The sequence below is a fragment of the Vitis riparia genome, unplaced genomic scaffold (genome assembly GCF_004353265.1).
Source record: "Vitis riparia cultivar Riparia Gloire de Montpellier isolate 1030 unplaced genomic scaffold, EGFV_Vit.rip_1.0 scaffold826_pilon_pilon, whole genome shotgun sequence".
Taxonomy (NCBI): Eukaryota; Viridiplantae; Streptophyta; class Magnoliopsida; order Vitales; family Vitaceae; genus Vitis; species Vitis riparia.
The window spans coordinates 77,077-101,800 of NW_023269804.1; the positions used below are offsets into that span (position 1 = coordinate 77,077).

Consider the following 24,724-nt stretch of genomic DNA (forward strand, 5'->3'; position numbering starts at 1 on the left):
AATTTGAAACTCAAAAACCAATTTAATTAGTATTAAAAAGTAAAAAACACAATAACATTATAAATTCATAGGTCAAAATTTATTTTAAATAACTTGGTTAGTTTTTTCTTCACATACAACATATTTTTATAATTTTTTTCACTAAACAAATAAACTCAAAATTAATCAAGATTTTATATGTTGAATTCATTAATGAATTTAATAATTTTTTAAAAAAATTTAAAACTCAAATAATTATCTAATTAATACCATCAATTTATAAATAAAAATTGATTTCAAATGACTATTTTTTATTTTCTATGTAAAATTATTATTTTTTTATATTTTTTTTATTATGCAAATGGACTCCAAATTAAACAAGACTTAATGTAATTTTTAAAAATAACTTAAAACTTAAATAATGAACCAATTAATATTAAAAGTTTTCGGACAAAAAAAGGATTGAAGGGTGCAATCATGCAACCCAATGGCATTGATTGATGCTCGGGTCTTTGTTTTTAATCAGTCAAGTCATTCACGCGCTTTGTGGGCTCCACAATGCCTGAAACTTCAATTCAATGTACAGACCATTTTCCTGCGCTTTCACAAGGCTTGAAAGACTACTGCAAAGGCTTTCACAGCAACTGCTACTCTCGCTAATTTGCTTTGGTTATTCGAGAGTTTGAATTTTGCTGAAAACATGTTTGTGGCGGAGGCGGCTGTGTCTTCCATCTTTAATGTGGTGCTTGAGAAGTTGGTGGCTGCCCCTTTGTTGGACTATGCACGCAGTCAGAATGTTGAGGCCACTCTCCAAAAATGGAAGAGGATTTTGTTACATATTGAAGCTGTGCTGACTGATGCTGAGCAGAAGCAGATAAGGGACAGAGCTGTTAAGCTTTGGTTGGATGATCTCAAATCTTTGGCTTACGACATGGAAGATGTTCTGGACGAGTTCAACACTGAAGCTAATCGGCAGATCCTGATACATGGACCCCAAGCTAGCACCAGTCAGGTACACAAGCTCATCCCAACTTGTTTTGCTGCTTGTCATCCTACATCCGTCATATTTAATGCAAAGGTTGGTGGAAAGATAAAGAAAATTACAAGGGAGTTGGATGCTGTTGCAAAACGAAAGCATGACTTTCATTTAAGGGAGGGTGTTGGAGGGTTGTCGTTTGAGATGGAAGAAAGGTTACAAACCACTTCCTTGGTAGATGAGTCTAGCATTTATGGTAGGGATGCTAAGAAGGAGGCTATCATTCAATTTCTCTTATCCGAGAAAGCCTCCAGGGATAATGGTGATAATGGAGTTTCTGTAGTTCCCATCGTAGGTATGGGTGGGGTTGGTAAAACAACCCTGGCTCAAATTATCTACAATGATAAGAGGGTGGAGAGCCACTTTGATACCAGGATTTGGGTTTGTGTATCGGATCGATTTGATGTGACAGGGATAACCAAAGCAATTCTAGAGTCCGTCACTCATAGTTCAACTGATTCTAAGAACTTAGAATCATTACAAAATAGCCTGAAGAATGGATTGAATGGGAAAAGATTCTTCCTCGTTCTAGATGATGTGTGGAACGAGAAGCCCCAAAACTGGGATGCCTTAAAGGCTCCTTTTAGGGCTGGTGCACAAGGCAGTATGATCGTAGTAACAACTCGTAATGAAGATGTTGCATCGATTATGCGCACTACTGCCTCTTCTCATCACCTTGATGTGCTATCCTATGAAGAGTGTCGGCTATTATTTGCAAAACACGCCTTTGCACATATGAATACAAACATCCGCCAAAAGTTGGAACCAATTGGTGAGAAGATAGTAAGAAAATGCAGAGGCTTGCCTTTGGCTGCAAAGTCGCTTGGAAGTCTATTACACACTAAACAAGATGAAAATGCTTGGAATGAAGTACTGAATAATGACATATGGGATTTTCCAATTGAACAAAGTGACATTCTTCCAGCTTTATACTTGAGTTACCATTATCTTCCACCAAATTTGAAACGATGTTTTGCATATTGCTCCATATTCCCCAAGGACTATAAATTTGAAAAAAGGAAATTAGTGTTGTTATGGATGGCAGAAGGCTTATTAGGTGGCTCTAACGGGGAGAAAATTATAGAAGATTTTGGTAACACATGCTTTGAAAATTTACTTTCAAGATCTTTTTTCCAACGATCCATTGATGATGAATCACTATTTATGATGCATGATTTAATTCATGATTTAGCACAATTTGTATCGGGGAAATTTTGTTCTTGGTTGGATGATGGAAAGAAAAATCAAATTTCTAAGCAGACCAGACATTCTTCTTATATTATTGCAAAGGAATTTGAACTCTCCATGAAATTTAATCCATTTTATGAAGCTCATAATTTGCGGACCTTTCTTCCTGTACATACAGGTCATCAATCTCGTCGTATCTTTTTAAGCAAGAAGATCTCAAATCTTTTATTGCCAACACTGAAATGCTTACGGGTTCTCTCTTTAGCTCATTATCATATTGTGGAGTTGCCTCACTCAATTGGAACTTTGAAACACCTACGCTACTTAGATCTTTCTCGTACTTCAATTAGAAGGCTCCCTGAATCAATAACCAACCTTTTCAACTTGCAGACATTGATGTTGTCAAATTGTCATTCTCTTACTCATTTGCCCACAAAAATGGGGAAACTAATCAACTTGCGTCATCTTGATATTAGTGACACTAGCTTAAAGGAGATGCCAATGGGAATGGAAGGGTTGAAACGTCTTCGAACATTGACTGCTTTTGCTGTTGGTGAGGATAGAGGGGCAAAAATTAAAGAGTTGAGGGACATGTCACACCTTGGTGGCAGACTTTGCATTTCCAAGTTGCGGAATGTGGTGGATGCTATGGATGTCTTCGAGGCTAATTTGAAAGGCAAGGAGCGTCTTGATGAGTTAGTAATGCAGTGGGATGGCGATGCTACTGCTCGTGATTTGCAGAAGGAAACAACTGTGCTTGAAAAGCTACAACCTCATAACAATTTGAAAGAGCTGACCATCGAGCACTATTGTGGTGAAAAATTTCCTAACTGGTTAGGCGAACATTCATTTACTAATATGGTGTCCATGCAACTCCACGATTGTAAAAATTGCTCATCCTTGCCATCGCTAGGGCAACTTGGATCTCTCAAGGAGCTCTCTATTATGAGGATTGATGGAGTGCAGAAGGTGGGACAAGAGTTCTATGGGAATATTGGGTCTTCTTCGTTTAAGCCATTTGAAGCCCTAGAGATTCTGAGGTTTGAAAAGATGTTAGAGTGGGAGGAATGGGTTTGTCGTGAAATTGAATTCCCTTGTTTGAAGGAGCTTTATATCAAGATATGTCCAAAGCTGAAAAAGGATTTACCCAAACACCTTCCTAAATTAACAAAACTTGAGATTAGAGAATGCAAGCAGCTGGTGTGCTGTCTTCCAATGGCTCCCTCCATTCGTGAATTGATGTTGGTGGAATGTGATGATGTGGTCGTTAGGAGTGCGGGCAGTCTCACCTCATTGGCTTCCTTGGATATACGCAATGTTTGTAAAATACCAGATGAATTAGGACAACTGAATTCTCTTGTAAAGTTGTCTGTGTATCGTTGTCCCGAGCTAAAGGAAATGCCACCCATTCTTCACAACTTGACATCTCTTAAACACTTGGATATCCGGTTCTGTGACAGTCTTTTGTCTTGTTCGGAGATGGGGCTACCACCAATGCTTGAAAGGCTTCAAATTGTTCACTGTCCCATTCTGAAGTCCCTATCAGAGGGAATGATACAAAATAATACTACTCTCCAACAATTGTACATCTCGTGCTGTAAAAAATTGGAGTTATCATTGCCTGAGGATATGACGCACAACCACTACGCTTTCCTTACTCAATTAAATATATTTGAAATTTGTGATTCTCTCACGTCCTTTCCTTTAGCTTTCTTCACAAAGCTTGAGTATCTTCATATCACAAATTGTGGAAATCTGGAGTCCCTTTACATTCCAGATGGACTTCACCACGTGGAACTCACATCTCTCCAGTCATTGGAAATATCTAATTGCCCTAATCTGGTATCTTTTCCACGAGGAGGATTGCCCACTCCCAATTTAAGAAGGCTTTCGATAGAGAGTTGCAAGAAGCTCAAGTCACTGCCCCAAGGGATGCACGCCCTCCTTACATCCCTTGAATATTTGCATATATCTAGTTGTCCAGAAATTGATTCATTTCCAGAAGGAGGTTTGCCCACTAATTTATCTGACCTTCACATCGGGAATTGCAACAAACTCTTGGCTTGTCGGATGGAGTGGGGCTTGCAAACGCTACCCTTTCTTAGAACGTTGGAGATTGAAGGATATGAGAAAGAAAGATTTCCCGAGGAGCGATTTCTGCCCTCCACTCTCACCTTCCTTCAAATTAGGGGTTTTCCAAATCTGAAATCCCTGGACAATAAGGGGCTTCAGCACCTCACCTCTCTTGAAACCCTGGAGATTTGGAAATGTGGAAAGCTCAAGTCCTTCCCAAAACAAGGGCTGCCCTCCTCCCTTTCTCGTCTTTATATTAGAAGGTGTCCTCTGCTGAAGAAACGGTGCCAAAGGGATGAAGGGAAAGAATGGCCCAACATTTCTCACATCCCCTGCATAGTGTTCGACAGATACGATAAGAAAAATAAGGAGGTGATCTTATCATGAGGCCCTTCCATTGAAGCTCTTGCTCTCCTCTGCATTTATTGGCCCAGGTACTTTATGCTTTGTGTTTTATTTTCATTTACCAATTCCCCGTCAATCAACAAGTTTATAACTACTCTAGCATCCAGACTCTGCTACCTAATGGTGCTAATATTTTAAGACTTTATTTTTTTCCTTTTATATAATTCTTTTATTTTTGAGACATCAAGTGGGGTCCAGTAGAGAGTCCAGATATAATTTGTGGGGGTATCACTCAAATAAAGAACAAAGGCAAAGCACCACTTAGATGTAGTTTGGATATAATTTTATATTCTCTATTTTTATAATTTTGCTTTTCTTTTTTCATTTTTTTTGTTATCAATTTTTTTTTAAAAAAATTAAAAATAGTTACCAAATGATTTCCAAAGTCACTTTCAAATTTTTAATCTTGAAAAAAATGCAATTAACTATATCATTAATTTGTTATATTGTTTTTTCATTTTTAATCAGAAAATATTGTATTCGATGTTTATTAGCCTCTTGCTTTTACTTGGTGTGTTTCAGTAAAATTGTTACTTTAAAAGACAACATTATTACACATAGAAGTTGTTTGTTCAAAAAACAACTTTAAGAGAACTTCTTTTTCTTTTAAGTTTAGTTAATTTTTACTAAAGATAAACAACTTCAAAAGGCAACTTTAATATAAATTCATTTTTTAATTTCAATGTGTGTCTAATATGAAATTGTGGAAATTGTTTCTTTAAGTGACAACTTCCAACATGACCAAAACTGTTGTAAATTTCTTAATATTTTCAATATGGAAAGGGTTTTTTTCAAAAGTCATCTTTAGTATAAATTTGTAATTCTTTCAATATGGAAAATGTTTTTTCAAAAGACACTTTTATTATAAATTCAGTTATTTTTAATATGTGTCTAATATAAAAATTGTGAAATGTGTCTTTTTAAGGGATAACTTCCAGCATTGTCAAAATTGTTGTGAATTCTTAATAGTTTTAATATGGAAAGTGTTTTTTCAAAAAACATCTTTCATATAATTTTTTTTAAAAATAAGTGACCGATATGAAAATCGTGGATCTTCAATAGACAACTTTCAATATGACATAAAATGCTGTAGAATTTGAAATATTTTTTAATGTGTTGTATTTTAAAAAATTAATTTTAAATTGATTGTACTTTTATCAAAAATCCGTATTATGAGGTAAACACGTACATTAAAAAAAGGGTATTAGATATGTGAGCTTGTTGATTTTCGTGTGATTTTGATGGACAATGCTTAATATCTTTTAAAAGAAGTTTAGGTGATTCCACGTCAAGCTTGAGTCATTGAAATGGGATAAGGCAACCACAAAAATCAATTATACTTATGATTCATAAGACAACCACAAGCCTTGATATACTTACTTTGAAATCATATAATTTTGTGAAAATTGTATCAATATATATATATATTTACTACTTTCTTATTGTGAACTCTCTACAATAATAGTCATTTTTTTTGGAAAGTTTAGTATCATATGTGAATATAGGTGTTAATAAACTCAAACAACTATTAGTTTAGTTTAGTGACTAGGTGAGATAATTGTCCAGAAATTGATTCATTTCCAGAAGGGGGTTTGCCCACTAATTTATCTGAGCTTCACATCAGGAATTGCAACAAACTCGTGGCCAATCGGATGGAGTGGGGCTTGCAAACGCTTCCCTTTCTTAGAACGTTGGGGATTGAGGGATGTGAGAAAGAAAGATTTCCCGAGGAGCGATTTCTGTCCTCCACTCTCACCTCCCTTGAAATTAGGGGTTTTCCAAATCTGAAATTCCTGGACAATAAGGGGCTTCAGCACCTCGCCTTTCTTGAAACTCTGGAGATTTGGAAATGTGGAAACCTCAAGTCCTTCCCAAAACAGGGGCTGCCCTCCTCCCTTTCTCGTCTTGATATTGATGACTGTCCTCTACTGAGGAAACGATGCCAAAGGGATAAAGGGAAAGAATGGCCCAAGATTTCTCACATCCCCTGCATAACATACGATTGGGAAGATGAGGTGATTTTATCATGAAGGCCTTCGATCCAAGCTCTTGCTCTTCTCTGCGTTTATTAGCCCAGGTACTTTATGCTTTGTGTTCCATATTTTCATTCCCATTTATAACTATGCTTTGTTATATTATTTTATTTTTCCTGTTTAATCAAGAAACATTGTATTTGGCTCTGTGAATATCTTGTAGGTTTAGTTTTCAATTAAGAATTGCATACGACTATAAAAGCTCCTTCCTCTTGTGATTTCGAATTTCTTTTCCACTACCACAACATATCATTAAAATTTTTTTTTCTGTTGTTGCTACATTTTCTGTTTTATCTTTCTTTTTTATTTTATTATTATTTTTTTTTATGCTTTTTACTTGAAATTTCATTTTTCATGAGCTAATGGTAAGTGCAAATTTTTTGAATGGGCTTAACAAAGAGGCCTCAAGAACGGTTCTACCCATTGAATTTGTTTCACCAATGCTATTGGAGTAGATCTTGTTGCTCATTTAATAATATATGTATGGATTAAAATTTTCTTTCTCAAATAGCTTAAGTTTTAGGGAAAGAAATTAGAGAGGAAAATGTGAAGAAAAAACTAAATTGTTTAGTAATGCACTTTGCAAAAAAAAAATGATTTTCTTTTTCATATTTTCCATGATAAAGCAAATGTGAGAAAATTATTTTCCTTATTTTTCTTTAGTACTTTTTAGCAACCAAATATAGCTTAATTTTTTTTCCTATGAAGAAATTTTAGGAGGTAAACACACTAAAAAAAGGGCATTAGGCATGAGAGTTTGTTGATTTCCGTGTGTGACTTTGACGGAAAAAACATAATATCTATTAACGGAAGTTTAAGTCATTCCACATGAAGCATAAGTCATTGAAATGGGATAAAGTAAAACCTTAGTAAATATGTTCTCCTTTGAGCCCAAAAATCAACTATACCTATGATTCATAAGACGACCACAAGCCCAATATACCTACTTTGAAATCATATAATTTTGTGAAAATTGTACCAATACGTATATTTACAGCTTTCTTATTGTAAACTCTCTACAATAACAACCATTTTTTGAGTAGTTTTGTATTATGTGTGAATATAAGTGTTAATAAACTCAAACAACTATTATGTGTGAAATCATATAAGTCATTCGTTGGTTATAATTTGTTGGGATATTAGTTTTCAAATTGCTTGTGTACACAACTAACCTTTTTCTAATTCTACATATGCTCACATATGTAAATATCACAATTCATTGCAAAACTATTCATGTCATGAAAATTTTTGGATGCAGGAGTATCTACTATCATCTTATTGATGGAGGAAGGTTGTCCACCAGAATTGTCAATTTACTTGATTCACTACTTGGTTTTTGCAAGCACATCAAAATGTAGGGAACAAATGGAAAAATCAACATGGTAAAGCCCATGCAGACAAATCATTCCTTCCCAGACATTACGATTTAGATTCTTCTGATATGTCAAAGGATTTAACAAATGTATTCATAGATTCTAATTAGGTACCATTCTTCTTCTATCGTTCTACTTTTTGAAGGTGTAATTTATTTTCTTTAGCAATAATTCACATTATGAGATAATTTCTACCTTGCAAAGAATCGATTTGACTCCCCAATGTTAATACATGATGTTTAACTAAGACAACATCAAATTTGATTGATGTTGATGTTTGCTTTCAACAATGCTTGAAATTTGCTAGGATAGCCTAAGGTGACTCAACATGGAGTTTAAGATCATAGAAATGGGATAAGGCAGGGCCTTGAGAAACATAAACAAAACATGATGACTGAAATTTTTTATGGATTTTGCAAAATTTTTATGATTACCATTTTCTTTGTTACTTTAGACTTTGTTCTCAACAAGTATTTGTAGGTTTTATGGTGTGACCTTTGAACAAACTTCTCATTTTTGAAACAGGTATGCTTCTAAAGCATCCGACTAATATCATTGGTAGAGAAAGATTGTGCGCTTTTTGATATCTACATGTATGATGCCACAAAGGGAGCAAAATTTTGCTAGCCGATGAAGGACATGTGGGCATATCATCCATAAGAGAATGTTTTGAAAAAGTTCAGATAGAATGGAGTGTTTTGGAAAATGTATTAGCAGCTGCAAGGTACCTTGCCCTCAATTAGGTATATCTTCTATTTTCTGAAAAATTCTATGCTTTGCCTTGTAGTAAGAATTCACATACAATGAGTTTTAATAAGAGATAACTAATGTTTTTACTAGGGGCCACACCTGAATGTGGATTCAAATGCTCTGAATCTCATAATGTGAGGACAACATCTAGTTTGTTGTTGTTCTTGTCAAGAGATTGTTTTTCACTGCTCAAGATTTCAATCTTAGGCATTTCTGATCATTGCTACCAGTCCAGAATCCTGAAGGCAATGTCATTGCATTGATTCCATGATCTTGCTCCAAACAAAAGTTTAGTACTCTGCTTAAGGATTGCCATTGCGGCTGCTCCATTCCTTGAAAGGTATGTTTATGTAAACAAAAGCACTGTCCATTTGTTGTTTTAGACTCAATAATTATGTAAAAGGCTGAACTATCGTGTTATATCCAACGAAAAATGATGAACTGTTAGAATCATCATGAAAAAAAGCAGAGGATCCTTTTGCTTACGCATTCAACACATATTTTTGCTTATATTTTTCAAATTTCCAATTATTGAGTATAAGCTAATGAATCAAAGAACAAGTAAAAAAGTTATTGTTGTTGAGATTCTAAGTGAATGGAAATGGTTCATGTGCTTGATGAACTAAAGGAAGTTGTTGCACCTAGGTCTGGGTTAAACCATCAAAAATATAGTTGCAAAGCCTACTATATATTTCACCAACTATTTATGGAATAAAACATTTTCAATTTCACATTATGATACCTGATTAGACAACGTTGAGAAATGATAGGCTGCTCGGTCTTTTTAAAGTACGGTACAGAGGTTAATCAAATGCATTTTGTTCCATTGTTGTCTGCATTTGATGTTCAAGGTAGCTATGATAGTGTTTTCTATTATTATGCATTTTGCCATCTCTTGTCTCAATAGAATCACTTCTTCCATTTCAATAACAACACTTAGATTGCTTTACATTCCAAATATTTTAAATCATCCTCGCTTCTATTACATTTATCAGTTTCCCTATGAAATTGTTTTTAAACTCCTAGTATGAAATTAAGATTAATATAAACTCCAAAATTGAACAGCTCTGTTTAACTTTAATGAAGTATTCAACTAAGTACTGCTGGATAAAGAAGATTTAATTGTTACATTAGTTTCTTCTATATGTGTTAGCTGTTTAAACATGTCTCCCACTTCATGTTATTCTGCTTCTGCATCGAGCATCATTGAAGCATTTTAAAAAGGGTACTGTACTTGTACCTGCATAACTGCCACAGGAGGGATATTTGAAGGAGACACCATTGGAGCATGTCAAGGTGCATTCTACTGATGTCAACCATAAATGACAAGTCCTAAACATTGGGAATTTCAATGCAATAAAAAGGTACGAAAATTGGATAGCTTCTATGCCTTTCACAAATGCACTTTTATATACTAAAACCTGTATAAGAGAGGAAATTAAATCAATCCTTGCCCTATAATTTAGTTTTGAGTTTTTTGTTTTTTGATTTTTGGAAACATGTGGATGCATTTACACATGCCTGATCCCAGGATGGATATTCTGATCAAGATTTGCTGGTTAGACTATAATGTGGAATCATGAGGACATGGAATTAAATAGAGACAATAAGCAATTAATCCACTTTCCCATTCTTCTCTCTTCAATAGGTCTTGGACATGCCATTCTGTATAGGAAGAGCTTAATCAGGTATGTAGACTGATTCTCCTCTTGGTTATTAGGTTTAGTAGCTTGAATTCAAGTATTCAAACCTATTCCTGCCATCTTCTTATACTCTTCTGTTTCCCTAAATCATTTGTAAGTAATTTTTATAATATTTTATTTATTGAATCTATGTTTGGAAAAACTTCTTAAATGCTAAAAACAAGAGTTGAAGGTCAAATTCAACTTTTGATGACATTAGATAGAATTATTAAACTAGACCTTACACTTTCTCAGTATAATTTACCTAAAAATACAAACATCTTTATTTTTCCTTTAATAAAAGTTCAATTAAATCTTTTACACCCTCATCTTTAATAAAAGTATTAAAATTATAATCATCAAACATAATATCTACTTTTGCTAAATGCTTTGAATTTAATAATATGGGAATGACTATCCTACGTCATTTGTTTGGTTATTGAGGATTACAGTCTATACAAATTCAATCTACATTGTTTTAGTGAAGTACTGTAAGTTTGTATTATGTGGTTACCCTTAGACCTAGATTCCCATTCATGCTATGAAGAGTTTGGAAGAGGTATTTATGTCACATAAGCACGATCAAAATGTCTCTTTCACTTTCATATCAAAATATCCTTTTCTTTTAGGTATGTCTTCTACTTTCGGAAAAAATATTTTGTTTTGCCTTATATTGAGAATTCACACAATGAATTTCAATTGGAGATAACCTTATTTGTATCCTATTTCTAGGAATGTCCTCCTTATCTATATCCAATTTCTAGGAATGTCACACCTATATGGTGGATTCAAATTATTTGAACCTCATAATGTGAAGACAACTTGTCCTATGCTATTGTTGGTGTTTTGACCACTGAAGATTGCCATCCTAGGAGTTTTAGTCGCTGCTAGCAGTCAAGAATCCTTTAGACAAATGCATGCATTTACATTTATTCCATGATCTTGCTCCAAAGAAAAGTTTTTTACTCATCTGTGGAAGGATTGTAATTGTGAGTGCTCCATTCTTTGGAAGGTAGCACTACTTGTCAAGAGTTGTAGCTCATGTGATTTGGTGTTCTGTTTATTAATTTACACTTCGGTTGATATAATATTTGGTTGTCACTCATTAATTTGGTTGACATAATCTAGGTAAAAATTCTACCTAGATTTTTTGTTTTGGCATTTCATTTCTATTATTTAGTTTTGAAGATCATATGATGTTACTAGCTTTAATTTGCATTGACCCGCTTTTCTATAAAATGCTTGAGTTTTCTTTACTACTATTAAATACAAGCAATTGTGAAAAACTATAGGTTGTCTCTTTTAAGGTAGAAGAGATTTATTTTGATGTCCTACAACCTATTTTCATTTCTTACTTCTATAAATGTAAACTATATTATTTCTTAATCTTTAATAGTACAAATGAAACATAAATGTTAATATTAGCAAAGCATTCTCCATGTGTTGCACTGGATTCAGTAGTTATGTAAAAGGCTGAAAGATGATGACCTATCCAAGAGAAAATACCGAACTATTAGAATTATCAATATATCTTTGCTTATATTAGGCTGCTCTCTATCTTTAAAGTATGGTTCAGAGGTTATCGTATGCGTTCTGTTTCACTGGTTTCCATTTTGATGGTCAAGATAATTAGGATAGGGCTGAAACATTGTTTCCCATTATTATGCATTTTGGTAATCTCTTCTCTCAACAAAATTACTTCTTTCATTTCAACAATACTGCTCAGATCCTTTATCAATTTCACTTTTACTTTGAATAGTCTTTTTTCCTGTTGGTTTGTCTGTTTTCCTCCAAATTGGTTTTAGACTGTTAGCATGAAATTAAAGAGTAACATAAACTCCAATTGAACAAATTTGTTTACCTTCAATGAAGCATTCAACTGTTTATTGGTGGATAAAAAATATTTAACTGTTTTATCAGTTTCTTATTCATTTTGCACCATTGTAGCATATGAAAAAGGTACTTGAACCAAAGTAGCAGCCATTGCAAAGACATTTGATGGAGGCTTCATTGGAGCATGTCAGGATGGTTAATGAGCCTTTCTCAAGTCAACATTAAATGGTAGGTTCTAAACTTTGGAATTTCAACACAATAAAAAGGTACGCAAATTAGATAGTTTTTGTGCCTACAGCAGATGCACTTTCACACTAGCACCTTAGTTTTAGAGTTTTTGTGAAATTTGTGGATGTATTTACAACTGCTTGCTCTTAGGATGTTGACCAACAAGATTGCTTGTGGGAAGGTGACGTGGAATCACAAATAAGTGAAATGATATGGATGGGATATGCAATTGATACCCGTCCCTATTCTGCTCACTTGAATGTGACTCAAGTACATCATTATGCATGGTAAGAAGTAGAATCAATGACATCCATACTCAGATTACTATTTTGCTATTAATGAGAAGTTTTTCCTGACTCTATCATCAAAATAATCTGTATTATCTCTACCTTCAGTCTTTGGCTAACAGTATTCAGACAGATTTCTGCCACCTTCAACTACGGTCTTCTGTCACCATAGAACCATGTGTAAGCAATCCTCCTTTTGATCACTGTAGATGAGTTTATTGTCACTCAAAAATGAAAGTCTTTTTGTGATCCAACAGTGGTCATCAAAATTTGAACAGTCATGCTAATGGTGTAGTTTGTGAATTACAGGTTGATGTTCATCCTAGTAACTTAATTCTCATGCCCTAACTTGAAGAAATGGTAGACAACCAAGTTTGAGAAATGAGGTAATAGTAAATGGAAGATGAATTTATTGGGTTTTTTTAGCTGTGCAAGAGAATCTAGTGCAGTGCATCTTGACATGGTCTAAAAATCTTGACAGGAAAAATTACAAGAAAAGCTATTAAATTTGGAAAAGCAGAGAATTGTTGTTTGAAGTTGACTGAAATGTGCAAGGATTTGTCATTGATGTAGGTAAGTTATTGAATATGTTCTTCACAAAAGCAATTTGTTGGAAATGCATTTCAAGGATTGTTCTTTTCACTTGAAACTGTATCAAGTTTTTATTCATGGACAGTGCATTGCAATTCGTCACTTGTAGGCTTCTACTGTAACCACTATAGTTTTCCATGTTAATGGAGTTTCATGCTGGCTCCTTGCTACAATGGACCTATAATGTCCTCCATGCACCTTTCAGTAACTCTTAAGGGGAAATTAGATTTTACCTTTTTACTTTTTGAAGCGGGTATTGACATGTGTTATTGAATATAATAACCTGTTTCTTTCTGATTTCATTTTATCCATTTTTAGGTTGTAAATATGGCTCTGTATTCGGATGCTTGTTCATATGATGTATGGATCACGCAGTGAGTGGAGAATTGGTTGCAAATTTGGTGCAGAATCACAAGCACTCAGACTAACTGAATGACTAGGCATCAGAACAAGCTATTCAGTTTTTTTTTTTTCTCCATTGAATAGATGGGATTAAAACATGGGCAATTGTGGAAAGGAAGGAACCGTCTTCTTCATTATTGATTCATATATCAACTAAAATGGCAGCATTTGCAGTTGTTGGAAACCTCCATGGCAACAGTTCTTAGGTCTTTCAATTTTGAATACATGAAACATTTTTCCCAATATATGTTGTTCCTTCTATTTCCCCCTAGGAGTGTTTTATGATGAGATATTATGAAGTTGTACTATTTCTATAATTCAGCATGATAGGGGGCTATTCAATATCTTCTAGTCATTCAGCTTTACTGATATGATTCCAAATCTAACGAATTATTGCATTTTGAATAGTAATGATCTTCTTTTAACTATGTTCCATGTCTCTTCTCCCATTTTACTTTTGTAAGTGGCTAGAAATACCTCCATTTTTAGTTTCATCACTTTATAGTAGATGACTGCCATTGTTTCCTTTGCTTGATGGAATTTTATCTTATATTAGAGCTAATTGCTCGCTTAATCTAAATTAATGGTTAATTAGTTCGGTTGTAAAGTCAGTGGTTAGAACTATTTGCCACTTCATGACTGATCATCGAGTAGAATTGGCAATCCCATTGAGGGTATTGAGGCCTCAAGATCACAACAATGTAGGGCTTGATTCAAAAAATGATTGTTCTATCCCATTGGGGCTACTTGCTAATTCAATTTAGCAAATTATTTTCATTGATATTTTGCTAATTCAAAAAATGAGGGTATTTGCTACTTCTTAACCATAAAAATTGGAACTTCCAAATTATTTTCACATTAACACTTGAAAACACATTGAATATGAAATGGTTAATTTAAATGGAGTAGACCCCAAGATTCCATAGAAAAGGACTGAAGAATGCTTTTTCATTGATATTGAAATTTAGTAACAAGAAGATATCAGTGTTCAATCTTGATTTTTCATTAGTCAAGTCATTCACGCGCTTTGTGGACTCCACAATGCCAAGAACTTCAATGCAATCTACCAACTCTGAATCATTATCGTGAGTGGTCCAATATGGGGGACCCATATATTGAAATTGATGGACGTATGGGTATGGCAATGCCAATAAAGTCCCCACTTGTTCAACTCATCATGAGTTTATGGAAAAGAGAATATATTAACAAGAATTGTTAAAATGCCTTATTGGTTAATCTCTCAACATCTACTCATTCAAAATCCTAACAGAATTTCTTTTCCATTTTTTTGATGGAAAGCCAAGCTAACGGTTATGATCTTTCTATGGCAGATCACGCCCAAAAGCCTGGAGACTCACCTTGTAACATTTTTTTCTTCTCTTTTTAATTTCAGTGTAAAAAAAAAAGAGGAAAATGATGAAGGATAAGAGAAAGAAACTAGGAAAAGGAAGGAAATGAGAGAAAATAAGAAAAACGGGAGAAGAAAAGGTTTAGTTTTTGAATGGAGTTTTGAGCAAAAATAATTCATTTAAAAACAAATCCACATACTAGATTTCAGCCAAAATAATTTCCAAACTAATATTTCCAACAACATATGCATCCATGTGGCCTAGTTATTTATTTATTTAATGTGATAAAATCTTAGTTGGTAAATTTGGTTTTAATTTTTTTTTAAATTGATAAAACTGTAGACACTAACTACGATTTTGACTTAAAACTTTTTTTTTTAATAAAATTTTGTTGTTTTATTTTAAAATATTTAAATTTATGAAAAATTTATGAAAAATATTGATAGAAGTATCTTTCAACCTTTTTTGTACTTGATTCTGTGTATCTCTTTGAATAGTTCCTTTACTTGATCTTCACTTAAGGAAGTGTATTGGAGGGATTTCACTTGCCACTAAAGAAAAGTTATAGACTACTTCTTTGGTGGATGAGACTCAGGTTTATGGTACAAATACTAATAAGGAGAAGATTATTGACTGCTAATGTTGGATGAAACAACTAAGGATAATAGAGTCTTTGTAATTTCCATTGTTAGCATGATGTGGTTGGAAAGACAACCCTTGCTTAGATTATTTACAATGATGAGAGGGTGGGGAGCGTTTAGGTTTGTTTGTCTAATCAACTTGATGTTATGAAAATAAGAAAACAATTCTAAAATCCATGATGAAGCGATCCTATGAATTTAAAAATTTAGAATTGTTGATAGATTAGGCCATGTAATTAAGAGGTGACAATTTTATTTCAAATATTCTAACATTGAACCTTTTTAAATTGTTTTACTCTCCATTGAAGATTCAAAACTCAAGGTTGCTGCATGATTAATTGGGATAACATAGGTAACTATAAAAAGATTTGAGAAAAACAAATTAGAATGAGTTAAATCATGGTGTGGATGATATGTTTTAAACTAAAAAAAAAAATTTTAAAAACCCTTTGAGCTCCTTAGCCCTAAAACTCCTCAAGCGCTCAATTGTTGCTCGAAGTGCTCAAGCGCTTGCATAGGGATTTTTATCTCTACAAATATTTGAATTTCCATATTTTGAGAGATTTTATGTTAAAAATTCGAGTTTGAATCCACCAAGTATTTGCATCTTATATAAATTTCTTTTTGATAGTGTTTTTAGTAATACAATATCTAAGAAAAATAATATTTAAAAAAATGCTAGTTTAAGAATCAAAAGACTCTTTAATTCTATAAAGTGATTTTTATAATTTTGTTAATCATACTTATAAGTATTAAGTACTCTCATTGGAATGAGCCTCAAACATGTTCTTATATACTATTCCAACTATTAAATATGTTTCTATTAATTTTTCAAAAAACCTAGATGAATAATATATTAAAATACATTTCATGAGCCTTTCCCTACGCAAACCAAGTCTTTCAAACTCTCAAAAATATCTTATTTAATATGACGGGAATATGGGTCACTCTCTATGTACACCCAATGAAACAAAAAAATAAAAATAAAAACAAAACAGAAGAAGTAGGTCGCCTCTTTTTTAATTTCTTCATATCATAATTTTTTGTGATGTATGATTTGATTCACGTTTTGACACAGTTTGTATCTGGATCAAAATTTTGTTCTAGATTGAAGGTCAATCTAGTTATTGTAAATCATTTTTTGTGATATTGCATGGTTTGATTCATGATTTGGTACATTTTGTATCTAGATCAAAAGCTTGTTCTAGGTTGGAGGTGGGAAAGAAAGACCACATTTCAAAAAAGGCTCCACATTTTAATTATGATTATTTAATTTTATTAATCATTTTTAAAATTAAAAGATATGTGAATTAGAAATTCTAATTCACCATTATTTATATAGAAGAAGAAAAAAAAATTAAATCAATATATTTTCTTTATTTTCTCTTTGGCTCCATTTTTTCTTTATGTTTTTTTATTTTATATATGGTTTGTAAAATCTTCAACATTCAAACTTTAAGATTATGTTTGATTGATCGGATATAATATGAGATAGTATAAGAAATGAGATATTATATCTTATCCTATATTTGATTGGTGATGAGATATAATAAATTATCTTTATCCTATCCTATATTCAATCAAACATAAGATATGATAAGTAGTGAAATATATTATTAATTTTTTCTGATGGTAAGATATGAAATATATCCCTATATCAAAAATTTATTTATTTTATCTATTTTTTATCTTTTTAATATACTCTTTTTACAAAATAATTTTTTTTATTATAAACTAAATTGACGATTAAAAAAGAAAAACTGAAAAAAAAAATTTATAAAATAATATTAATATATCAAATATAAATTATTTTTATATATTAAATGACATAGTATAAAAAAAATTTATTTGTGAAATTTAAATATTTTAATCATGAATATTGTTGAACATAACAAAATTTTTATTTTTTTTAAATAAAAAATATTTGAATATGATATAATTTTTATTTTAAATATTGAAAATAATATATATTTCATATTATTTTTTTATTTATTTCAAAATTTAAATATAAATATTATATAATATAACATATCTCAACATACCACCTTAAAATATTATGTATATATATATATACATATTCTATCTTATTTTATCTTGTCAAAGGTAACCTAAGGTTTTATTTAAAATATGTTTGGTTTTAAGAAAATTTGATGAAAAATGTAAAAAAAAAAAAAAGAAAAAAAGAAAAGAACAAATGAAAGAAAATAAAAAAATAAATTTGAAGGTAGTAAATTATTTTTCATATGCTATTTCAAACTCATTTTACTTATTATAACTTTTCAATAGAAAAATTAAATTATTTAAAAATACATGATTTTTTTAATGAATTTTAATTACAAATTTTTTTATATATATTTTTCATATTACAACTTAATATGAGAAAATAATTTTCTTTTAATATTTTTGAAATATTTCCTTAATACTTACTAGGAATCAAACATGACCTTGGTTTATTGAAGTAATAGAAAAATAACAAAAGAAAAAGCATAAATATACTAGTTCAATTCAATAAATACTTTCTCTTTCTATTCTCTAATTGCATTAAAAAATTTATATGTTTTTAAACAATCTCATTAAATGAGAATTTTGAAGAAAATTTCTTTTTAGATCTAAAGTTTTCTTTTTCTTCTTATTTCTTTTCCCTTTTTCTTTTCTTTTCAAATCTATGTTAGATGTAATACAAATTTTCAGAACAATTCCAATCAAATTGTCCATATTTTGGATATTTGATATTCCTTGTTCTTGGTGGAATACTAAAAAATTTTGAAAAGCAAAACTTGGTTGCCGTCCAGTTGTTTGTCACAAATATTATAAGAATTAGAATCTTGGGGGTCTCGTAGATGGATCCAATTTCAAAATCACTTGTTTTATAGGCACATTATTTTTTTCCCTACTACTACCACTTGTAATATTTTTTCCCCCACTTGCAAGGGAATCAAATCAATTTATACATTTTTTTTTTTTTGGCATTTGCTTTGGACGTCAAGTTTTGACAAATTTCCTGAAATACCCTCCTCTGTTTTCTCATTCTTCCATACAGTAAGCATGAGCTTAAGAATGGACAAGGGTAAAACAGTATTTAAAGCTGGATGAATTCTTCATCCTTTTCCCTACTTCATGTCTGTACACAAGCAGAGGCTTTCCCAACAAAAGCTTCATTTCCCGTGCTGGTTGTATTTCTCTGTGAGTCTTTGATTCCTTCATTTCGGAAGAAAAGATGGTTGTGGTGGAGGCGTTTCTGTCTTCCTTGTTTGAGGTGGTGCTGGACAAGCTGGTGGCTACCCCTTTGTTAGATTATGCACGCCGGATCAAAGTAGACACAGCAGTGCTCCAGGAGTGGAGGAACACTTTGTTGCATCTCCAAGCAGTGCTGCATGATGCTGAGCAGAGGCAGATTCGGGAGGAAGCGGTGAAGAGGTGGGTGGACGATCTCAAAGCTTTAGCTTACGACATCGAAGATGTCCTGGACGAGTTTGACATGGAGGCTAAGCGATGCAGTTGGGTACAAGGGCCCCAAACCAGCACCAGCAAGGTATGGAAGTTTATCCCCTCTTTTCATCCTAGCGGTGTGATTTTCAATAAGAAGATTGGTCAAAAGATCAAGATAATCACCCGAGAATTAGATGAGATTGTAAAAAGAAAGTCTGGTCTCCATCTGACACAGAGTGTTGGAGGGGTGTCATCAGTGACTGAACAAAGGTTGACTACTTCTTTGATAGATAAGGCTGAGTTTTATGGTAGGGATGGTGATAAGGAGAAGATCATGGAATTGTTGCTATCTGATGAAATAGCTAGTGCTGATAAGGTTCAGGTGATTCCGATTGTTGGTATGGGTGGGGTTGGAAAAACAACCCTCGCTCAAATGATCTATAACGACAAGAGGGTTGGGGACAATTTCGATATCAGAGTTTGGGTGTGTGTATCTGATCTGTTTGATTTGGTAGGGATAACGAAAGCAATTTTAGAGTCGGTCTCTAGGCATTCATCTGATACTTCTAATACACTGCAATCACTACAAAATAGTTTGCAGGAAAAGTTGAAGGGACAAAGGTTTTTCCTTGTGCTGGATGATATATGGAATGAGGAACCCAGTCGCTGGAGTACCTTACAAGCTCCTTTTAGAAATGGAGCACAAGGCAGTGTGGTAATGGTAACAACTCGTCTTGAAGATGTTGCATCTATTATGCGCACCACCTCTTCCCATCATCTTAGTAAACTCTCTGATGAAGATTGTTGGTCACTATTTGCAGGCATTGCCTTCGAAAACGCAACTCCAGATGCCCGCCAAAACTTGGAACCTATTGGTAGGAAAATAATAAAGAAATGTGACGGTTTGCCTTTGGCTGCAAATACATTGGCAGGTCTGTTGCGCTGTAAACAAGATGAGAAGACTTGGAAGGATATGCTGAACAGCGAAATATGGGATTTACGAACAGAACAAAGTAGAATTCTTCCGGCTCTACACTTGAGTTACCATTACCTCCCTACAAAAGTGAAGCAGTGCTTTGCATATTGTTCCATCTTTCCAAAGGATTATGAATTTCAAAAGGAGGAGTTAATTTTGTTGTGGATGGCGCAAGGTTTAGTGGGTAGCTTGAAAGGAGGGGAGACGATGGAAGATGTTGGTGAAATATGTTTTCAGAACCTATTATCAAGGTCTTTCTTTCAACAATCCGGTCATAATAAGTCAATGTTTGTGATGCATGATTTGATTCACGATTTGGCTCAATTTGTATCCGGAGAATTTTGTTTCAGATTGGAAATGGGACAGCAAAAAAATGTTTCAAAGAATGCTCGACATTTGTCATACGATCGTGAATATTTTGAAATCTCCAAGAAATTTGATCCCCTTCATGACATCGATAAATTACGGACGTTCCTACCATTAAGTAAGTCTGGCTATAAATGCTACTTAAGTGATAAAGTCCTACACGATGTATTGCCGAAATTCAGATGTATGCGGGTTTTATCCTTATCTTACTATAATATCACTTATTTGCCCGATTCATTGGGAAATTTGAAACATTTGCGGTATTTGAACCTTTCTAACACTAAAATTCGGAAGTTACCTAAATCAATAGGTATGCTTTTGAATTTGCAATCATTGATTTTGTCAGAATGTCGTTGGCTTACCGAGTTACCGGCCGAGATTGGAAAGCTCATCAACTTGCGTCATTTGGATATTTCTAAAGCAAAAATAGAAGGGATGCCAATGGGAATCAATGGATTAAAAGATCTTCGAATGTTGACTACTTTTGTTGTTGGCAAGCATGGTGGTGCAAGACTCGGGGAGTTACGAGATCTTGCACACCTACAAGGAGCACTCTCCATTTTAAAGTTGCAGAATGTGGAGAATGCTACAGAAGTTAATTTGATGAAAAAGGAAGACCTTCACGACTTAGTGTTTGCATGGGATCGAAATGCGATTGTTGGTGACTTGGAGATTCAAACCAAAGTTCTCGAAAAGCTTCAGCCTCATAACAAGGTGAAAAGGCTCAGCATTGAATGCTTCTATGGCATAAAATTTCCAAAATGGTTAGAAGATCCTTCGTTCATGAATTTAGTTTTCTTACAACTTAGAGATTGTAAAAATTGCTTGTCTTTGCCGCCACTTGGGCAGTTACAGTCTCTCAAGGATCTCTGTATTGTGAAGATGGCTGGTGTGCGAAAGGTAGGTGTAGAGTTGTATGGGAATAGCTATTGTAGTTCAACTTCAATTAAGCCATTTGGATCCCTAGAGATTCTGAGGTTCGAAGAGATGTTAGAGTGGGAGGAATGGGTTTGTCGTGAAATTGAATTCCCTTGTTTGAAGGAGCTTTATATCAAGAAATGTCCAAAGCTGAAAAAGGATTTACCCAAACACCTTCCTAAATTAACAAAACTTGAGATTAGTGAATGCGAGCAGCTGGTGTGTTGTCTTCCAATGGCTCCCTCCATTCGTGAATTGATGTTGAATGAATGTGATGATGTGATGGTTAGGAGTGCGGGCAGTCTCACCTCATTGGCTTCTTTGTATATAATCAATGTTTGCAAAATACCAGATGAATTAGGACAACTGAATTCTCTTGTAGAGTTGTGTGTGTATTGTTGTCCCGAGCTAAAGGAAATTCCACCCATTCTTCACAGCCTTACCTCTCTTAAAAACTTGAACATCAAGACTTGTGAGAGTCTCGCATCTTTTCCGGAGATGGTGCTGCCACCCATGCTTGAAAGGCTTGAAATCAGAGGCTGTCCCACTCTGGAGTCCCTACCAGAGGGAATGATGCAAAATAATACTACTCTCCAACTCTTGGTAATCGGGGGTTGTGGTTCTCTGAGGTCCTTGCCCAGGGACATTGATTCATTGAAGGGACTTTCAATCTACGGGTGTAAGAAATTGGAGTTAGCACTCCACGAGGATATGACGCACAACCACTACGCTTCCCTTACCAATTTCTTGATAAGTAATTGTGATTCTCTCACGTCCTTTCCATTAGCTTCCTTCACAAAGCTTGAGACGCTTCATTTACATTGTACAAATCTGGAGTCCCTTTACATTCCAGATGGACTTCACCACGTGGATCTCACATCTCTCCAGTCATTGGAAATATCTAATTGCCCTAATCTGGTATCTTTTCCGCAAGGAGGATTGCCCACTCCCAATTTAAGAAGGCTTTGGATATGGAAATGCGAAAAGCTTAAGTCACTGCCCCAAGGGATGCACACCCTCCTTACATCCCTTCAAGCTTTGTATATAAATGATTGTCCAGAAATTGATTCATTTCCAGAAGGGGGATTGCCCACTAATCTATCTAAGCTTAAGATCAGGAATTGCAGCAAACTCGTGGCCAATCAGATGGAGTGGGGCTTGCAAACGCTTCCCTTTCTTAGAATGTTGGAGATTGCAGGATATGAGAAAGAAAGATTTCCCGAGGAGCGATTTCTGCCCTCCGCTCTCACCTCCCTTGAAATTAGGGGTTTTTCAAATCTGAAATCCCTGGACAATAAGGGGTTTCAGCACCTCACCTCTCTTGAAACTCTGCAGATTCAGAATTGTGGAAACCTCAAGTCCTTCCCAAAACAAGGGCTGCCCTCCTCCCTTTCACGTCTTTATATTAAAGAGTGTCCTCGGCTGAAGAAACGGTGCCAAAGGGATAAAGGGAAAGAATGGCCCAACATTTCTCACATCCCCTGCATAGCGTTCGACTTAGACGATACGAAAAATGAGGAGGTGATCTTATCATGAGGCCCTTCCGTCGAAGCTCTTGCTCTCCTCTGCATTTATTGGCCCAGGTACTTTATGCTTTGTGTTTTATTTTCATTTACCAATTCCCCGTGAGTCAGCAAGTTTATTTATTTATTTATTTTTATAAGTAAGCACAGAATATATTGATAAGAGGCCAAAAAGCCACACGTATACAGGGGTATACAAATTAGCTAAGCCTCACCACCAAAAAGACAACAAAAAACCCACCAGCCCTTAATTGGAGGCTATCCACTCCAACGAGGTGAGTCAGCAAGTTTATAACTACTCTAGCATCCAGACTCTGCTACCTAATGGTGCTAATATTTTTAAGACTTTATTTTATAATTCTCTTATTTTTGAGACATCAAGTGGGGGTCCAGTAGATAGTCCAACTATATATTTTGTGGGGGTATCACTCAAATAAAGAATAAAGGCAAAGCACCACTTAGATGTAGTTTGGATATAATTTTATATTCTCTATTTTTATAATTTTGCTTTTCTTTTTTCATTTTTTTTGTTATCAATTATTTTATAAAAAAAAATTAAAAATAGTTACCAAATGATTTCCAAAGTCACCTTCAAATTTTAAATCCTGAGAAAAAAATGCAACTAACTATATCATTAATTTGTTATATTATTTTTTCATTTTTAATCAGGAAATATTGTATTTGATGTTTATTAGCCTCTTGTTTTTACTAGGTGTGTTTCATTAAAATTGTTACTTTAAAAGGTAATATTCTTATGCATAGAAGTTGTTTGTTCAAAAAACAACTTTAAGAGAACTTTTTTTTCTTTTAAGTTTAGATAATTTTTTACTAAAGATAAACAACTTGTATCACGTAAAAATATTACTTCAAGAGGCAACTTTAATATAAATTCATTTTTTAATTTCAATGTGTGTCTAATATGAAATTGTGTAAATTGTTTCTTTAAGTGACAACTTCCAACATGACCAAAACTGTCGTAAATTCCTCAATATTTTTAATATGGAAAATGTTTTTTTCAAAAGTCATCTTTAGTATAAATTTGTAATTCTTTCAATATGAAAAATGTTTTTTCAAAAGACACTTTTATTAAAAATTCAGTTATTTTTAATATGTGCCTAATATAAAAATTGTGAAAGGTGTTTCTTTAAGAGATAACTTTCAGCGTTGTCAAAATTGTTGTGAATTCTTAATAGTTTTAATATGGAAAGTGTTTTTTCAAAAAACATCTTTAATATAATTTTTTTAAAAAACAAGTGACCGATATGAAAATTGTGGAAGATATATCTTCAATAGACAACTTTCAATGTGACATAAAATGTTATAGAATTTGAATATTTTCTTATGTGTTGTATTTTAAAAAAATTAATTTTAAATTGACTGTACTTTTATCAAAAATCCATATTATAAGGTAAACATGTACATTAAAAAAGGGGCATTAGACATGTGAGTTGATTTGATGGACAATGTTTAATATCTTTTAAAAGAAGTTTAGGTGATTCCACATCAAGCTTAAGTCATTGAAATGGGATAAGGCAAACCCCATTAAGTGTGTTCTCCTTTAAACCCAAAATCAATTATACCTATGATTCATAAGACGACACAAGCCCCGATATACTTTCTTTGAAATCATATAATTTTGTGAAAATTGTACCAATATATATA

The 24,724-nt window shown here is 33.5% G+C and overlaps 2 protein-coding genes across 23 annotated transcripts in view; both read left to right on the forward strand.

Annotated features, from left to right (window-relative positions):
• The window catches only part of LOC117910729 (putative disease resistance RPP13-like protein 1), a 44,626-nt gene that overhangs the window by 14,658 nt on the left and 5,244 nt on the right, over positions 1-24,724 (forward strand). For 11 of the 14 annotated variants that reach the window (XR_004650742.1, XR_004650748.1, XR_004650749.1 and 8 more), the window contains exon 1: positions 18,955-23,122. The exons of 1 other annotated variant lie outside the window; for it this stretch is intronic. Coding sequence is in view for 2 of the 13 variants with exons in the window: in XM_034824847.1 (XP_034680738.1) it covers positions 19,068-23,075 (4,008 nt within the window). In the remaining 11 variants the exon portion in view is untranslated. Of the gene's footprint in view, positions 1-18,954; positions 23,165-23,337; positions 23,581-24,724 lie in introns of those variants that run through there. 2 more of the 14 variants (XR_004650750.1, XR_004650751.1) reach the window with 2 other exon arrangements.
• On the forward strand, positions 573-14,211 carry LOC117910730 (putative disease resistance RPP13-like protein 1). Of its 9 annotated transcripts, none has more exons than XM_034824849.1 (13): positions 573-4,710; positions 6,306-6,758; positions 7,973-8,197; positions 8,613-8,830; positions 8,928-9,177; positions 9,991-10,201; positions 10,369-10,525; positions 12,467-12,618; positions 12,731-12,867; positions 12,976-13,047; positions 13,177-13,253; positions 13,349-13,440; positions 13,777-14,211. In XM_034824849.1, exon 1 carries the CDS (start codon positions 680-682, stop codon positions 4,661-4,663), a length of 3,984 nt encoding a protein of 1,327 aa, XP_034680740.1. In that variant the 5' UTR covers positions 573-679; the 3' UTR covers positions 4,664-4,710; positions 6,306-6,758; positions 7,973-8,197; positions 8,613-8,830; positions 8,928-9,177; positions 9,991-10,201; positions 10,369-10,525; positions 12,467-12,618; positions 12,731-12,867; positions 12,976-13,047; positions 13,177-13,253; positions 13,349-13,440; positions 13,777-14,211. The 9 variants fall into 9 exon arrangements, with proteins under 9 accessions (XP_034680740.1, XP_034680743.1, XP_034680744.1 ...); XM_034824852.1 differs by having other exon boundaries at positions 12,467-12,580; XM_034824853.1 differs by having other exon boundaries at positions 8,928-8,971; positions 9,068-9,177; positions 12,467-12,867.

Coding starts and splice junctions, on each gene's coding strand:
- LOC117910730 (XM_034824848.1), top strand. CDS start 680: ATGTTTGTGGCGGAGGCGGCTGTGTCTTCCATCTTTAATGTGGTGCTT.